The sequence below is a fragment of the Grammomys surdaster genome, unplaced genomic scaffold, assembly GCF_004785775.1.
Source record: "Grammomys surdaster isolate TR1022 unplaced genomic scaffold, NIH_TR_1.0 98, whole genome shotgun sequence".
NCBI lineage: Eukaryota > Metazoa > Chordata > Mammalia > Rodentia > Muridae > Grammomys > Grammomys surdaster.
The window spans coordinates 824,493-829,796 of record NW_021604577.1 but is presented as its reverse complement, the minus strand read 5'-3'; the positions used below and the strand labels follow the sequence as shown (position 1 = coordinate 829,796).

At 43.8% G+C, this 5,304-nt stretch overlaps 1 protein-coding gene across 1 annotated transcript in view; it reads left to right on the top strand.

Moving 5' to 3' along the window:
• The first annotated feature begins 367 nt into the window (after window positions 1-367).
• Window positions 368-5,304, top strand: part of LOC114633239 (cyclin-dependent kinase 11B-like) — a 12,803-nt gene continuing 7,866 nt past the window's right edge. Inside the window, 1 exon segment of the mRNA XM_028781846.1 lies at window positions 368-442. Coding sequence (XP_028637679.1) covers window positions 368-442 — 75 coding nt within the window.

The window sequence follows — 5,304 nt, the reverse complement described above, 5'->3', positions numbered from 1 at the left end:
GAGGCAGGAATCCAGCCTGTACTCTGCAGTATACCACACCAATCAGGACCTTCATTCTGTTTATGCCAGCACCCTACAAATCCAGGCCTACTGCTTTCTTCACAGTCGCTTGCTTCGGCTTGCCAGCAAGCCTGTCTACTCTCTGTGCTCCAGTTCACCTGCACTCAACATTATGTTTTCTTTATTTCTCCCACTGAGCCTAGTTTAGGGTCAAGCTTGGGTAGACGCTTGGCACATTTTGTTAATAGAATAACCTGGGTCTGACTCAATAGGAGATTCAGTTTCTAGCATGGAAGCATGAGTTTTAACAAGGCTGAGCATCAGCTGCCAGTATGTACCTTGAAAGGACACAGTAAAGTCATACCACATGCGGACAAGTAATAATGTGGTTGAGTTTGTGCCATCCTTGGAAATAAAGGGCAAGGCCAGAACTTACATCATGGTGAGTTCAGAGCTAATCTGCAAAGCTTGTCACAGCTGACAGCTTTAATTCTCTCCCGCTATGTCTGCAGCCAGCAGTGTTTCCCGATCACTATTTGACTTAGCACTAATTAAGCCCTCCAGCCTGTGTGGGAATCTGTGAAGTCCATGAAGCAGAGGAATAGCCGAAATCTCAAGAGGCTTGGATGGAGAAGTCGTTTTAGCTTATGCCGATCCTGGAACCCACGTTCCGACATGCGCTTTGAGGGAAAATGGGTTTTGCAAGACTGAGTTCTACTTGCTTATCTGATACGGCATGGGGAGACAGCTCAACGGTTAAGATCACTGGCTGCTCTTCCAGAGGGTGGAGGTTCAATTCCCAGTACCCACGTGGCAGCTCACAACCATCTGTAACTCCAGTTCCAGAGAATTTGATGTCCTCCTGTGCCCTCCACAGGCACGAGGGACTGGAGCAGCACACTGACATCTATGTGGACAAAACATATATAAAATAAACAGTGTAATTTTAAAAAATGGGAGTATAGCGCTAGGCCATGCAGATAAATACAGAAAATGCCTTACAGGAAATGACTGCCTCCTAGGTCCCAGCAGGAAAAGGACACATGATTTTTTTTTTCCTTCTCTGTCATGAGTATGCCAACCCAGAGTGAGTCAGATTCCATAATCCCTCCCAACACAGTTTAAAATATTTTAATTGGTTTGTACATTCATTCAGTAGATTTGTTATTTTCTGACTTCCCTGTCTATGGTGGTTTGAATAAGAATGGGCCCCATAGGTTCATGTACTTGAATGCTTAGCCATCAGGGAGTGGCACTACTTAGAAAGATTAGGAGGTACAGCCTTGTTGATGGAAGTGTGTCACTGGGTTGGACTTTAAGGTTTCAGGTGCTCAAGCCAGGCCCAGGGTCACTCTCTCTGCTGCCTGGGGATCCAGATGTCAGACTCTCAGCTCCTTCTCCAGCACCATGTCTGCCTGCATGCTACCATGCTTCTCATCATGACAATAACGGATTAGACCTCTGAAACTGTAAGCCAGCCTCAATTAAATGCTTTCCTTTATAAGTGTCTCTTCATAGCAATAGAAACTCTAACTAAGGCACTGTCAGACCACACAGCAAAGCTGTATGCTATGTGAAGATCTGGTCAGATGGAAAGTAGCAAGGTGCATTGCATAACATTCAGAACTCTCCTGGAGAGGCTGTGCAGCCTCTTGTACCATTCATTGTACAGATGAATTAAAATTCAAAGTACAAATATTCCCTGACAGTTCCCTCATAAATAACAACAAGCCAACAAAGAAGTATAGTCCCAGTTGAAATACCCTTTACTAGATGATGGTCAAATCCTGAAAAATGCAGACAATGAATTTGTGTCTGTGGAAGCATCAAGAAACTGCAACACATTACCAGATTTGTGGTGCCTTTTTCTCTATGGAATCCCAACAAACGCAGCTCAGCTATGCAATGTAAGACTGATCGATACATGTGTGCCGTTAGTGAAGAATCCTTTATCAGGCATCCTTTCACACGCTTGCTCTAGTAGAACATCCTCTCTCCTGTGTCTGCTTCAGCTAAATGTTCCTTCACGTGTTTACCCCAGCAAAACACTATACAAAAGACTTCCCAAAGAACCCTTAAGTTTCCAACTCCAACTCCCCTACTATTTTTTTTTTCAGTCATGGTCTCACTACATAACCTAGGCTGGCCTTGAACCTCTGATTCTTCCTGCACTGGCCTCACTAGGGTTGGAATGTCAGGCATGTGTCACTATGCCCAGCAGAATTAGGTAGACCTTTATGTGATAATACTGAATATGGAATATGTTCCAAGACACATTAAATAAACAAGTGTGTGGAGGAATAAGAATAAAGAACCTGAGTGTGTATAAATACTAATCTTCCCCTAATATAAAATATTTGCTCATTTATCTAAACGGAAGTACAGGTTAGTGTCTCCTTTCCATGTTTCTATTTGCTATTGTGTCTATTGGTGATCTCTGATGACTCTGTAATTTAATTTATTCAAACTAGGAGTGGCACCATTGCATCTGAATTAAGATGAAAAAGGAAATCAAACTCGTGGGCTCAAGCCTGTAATTCCATGACTCTGGAGGTACAGAAGGGAAGATTGTAAGTTTGAGGCTATAGCTTAAGGGCCTGTCACTAAATAAATAAAAAAGAAAGAAAGGGGACTTAAAAAACTAAATATCTTACATTTTAAGAGGAAAAAGAATAAGAACAATGCTGATCTGACTCCAGAGGCTGGAGCTTGCTCCTGATGTTGCTATTTGGCCAACTACTCTCTGGTCTTGGTTTTCTAATCTGTGAAATGGGGTTGATTTTTGCATATACCTCCTAAGGATGTCATGAAGATTACACAAATGAATATATGCACCAAGTATGTAACCAGTGCTGAACCTACCACATATTTAAAAGCTACTTTGCTGAGAAAAAGAAAACACATTTCCACACAGTTAAGACTTAAAAGATTTATTCTCCTTCTGACTCTTGCCAAGCCCCTAAGGCCTGAATTGAAATAACCAACTAGATCTTTGTCTGTTGAAAGTTTACAGGACACTTTCCCTAAGCATTGTTGTTTATTGCAACACAAGTAAACCACTCTTTTTATATTGAAATCATTTCTGAATCCCACGGTTATTAATTTCAAACCCAGACTTGCCTTTGTACTTAATTATGAGCCCCCAGGAGTTGGAAGTATAGCACTTCTGTTTGTTTGCTAAGAGTTTAGGTGCCTGCTGCTGGGGTGGCATCCAGAAATGCTCCTCAAATACTCGGGTTGTCCTGGTATGAACGCTGAGCTGCAAAACAAGACACCTGCTTAGTAGGTTTTCTATTGAAGCCCAAGTGAACAGAATACGGGATTTAAGAGATGCAAGCAGCCTGGGCTCCAGAATCAGCTTTCACTTGTCTGAACTTGCTTCTTTGTTTCTATACTGAGGTGTTGAGTTAAACCATCTGCTTTGCTCTTTATAGTCTAAAGGATTCTAAGTGGATACAAACTGTGCCTCAGGAAGCTGAGATTTCCCCCTACCCCCAGACAGTTCTCTTGGCTACAATGCCCAACGACCTTCTTAAACACTGGGAGTGGTGAATGTTGTGTAACAGTTTCCTCGGAGATTGAAACATTCCATCCTGCAGGGAAGTTCCTTAAGCAGGAAGTTAAACAACCCAAAATAGCTTCAGGAAGTCCCTGAAACTGATCAGATTCAGTGGGGGCCCTCCCTGCCAGAGTATTAAAAACTAAGAGTCTCTCTACCAGAAGATTGGAGCTGAGGTACAAATAAAACTCTCAGATAAGACAAGCTACTGTGACCAGACCAGTTGCTTGGAAGAAGCAGAAACCAGTTGAGCTGCCTGGAAGAGGTTTGGACCAACTGAGTCACTTAGAAAAGACACTATCTAACCAGTTGAGCTGCCTGCAGGTTGTGTAGTATGCTCCAGTTTCCCACCTTTTATGAACTCTCACAGGTGCAGGCTGGGATGTGGTGATGCATCTGTCTTTGAGTCATTTCTGCTCATGTAAGCAACCCAATACAACTCATTAGCTCTCCAAGTTGAGCTTTGGTGGTATCAATACTTCAGTCCGCTGTGGGTTGCCTATCTGGAGTGAGTAGACTTGTGTGTGGTGTCTCTCCAAGAAATGTTTTGAGACAGATTCTCTCACTGAAATCAGAGTTCATGGCTAGACTGGCTAGCCAGCGAGCACCAGGACAATTCTATCTCTGTGTCCCCAGCCTCATGATTATATCCATACACTACTGCACCCAGCTTTTTATGTGGGTGCTGTTGATCTGAACACAAACCCTTGTGGGACTCCATAAGGGTATCTTGGTTCGTAACGGCAGGTGTTCGACCACGTCCCCAGAACCCAGAGTCCTGACACACAATCTAGTCTCCATGGACCTACATTGTTCAGTCACATAGGCCATTACAGCCCCTCCCAAAGTGCACTTGTAGAGTGATTACAGGCCTCAGGCCCTAGGGATTTACATACTAATGAAGGCCAGAGGGTGGAGCATTCTTCCCAGAACCTCCCCCTTTCTCCCTCCCTATTTAACTCAGGTCTGCCCTGAGTTTCAGGGAGGTACATCCAGATCCATCTACCATCCGCCATGAAAATAAACCCTTTTGGAACCAAGGACTTTCTCGTATCATTGGGGCCTGCCGTCGCCAAAGCCTCCAGCCTCTGGAACCTTAGACGTTTCTCCTGTATGTGGGACCCGCCAGTGTGGAAAGCCTCCGAGACACCACTGTGGCCTATTTTCCCACAAACCCTTATGCTTTCAAGGCAGTTGCTTTAACAGCTGAGTCATCTTCTCAACTCCTAAGGTTTCTTTATTAAAAATAAACAAGCATATCCATCTCGTCCATGTGTCCTAGTCAGGGTTACTATGCTGTGATGAAACACCACAACCAAAGCAACTAGGCGGGGAGAGGGTTTATCCAGCATCCACTTCCAGAGTCACAATGCATCAAGAGAGGCCTCAATGGCAGGGACTCAAATGGTCAAGAACCTGAAGACAGGAACTAATGCAGAGGCCAAGGAGGAGTGCTGATTACTTGCTGCTCATGGCTTGCTCAGCTTGCTTTCCTATAGAACCTAGGACCACCAGCCCAGGAATGGCACCATCCACAATGGGCTGGGCCCTCCCACATCAAATCACTAATTAAGAAAGTTCCCTACAGGATTGCCAATAGCCCAATCTCATGGAGACATTTTCTCAACTGAGGCTCCCTCCACTCTGATGACTCTAGCTTCTGTTAAATTGACAAAAAAACCTAGCCAGCACAATGTGCAACATTATTTACGTCTTTAATAATGATAATATATATATATATACAC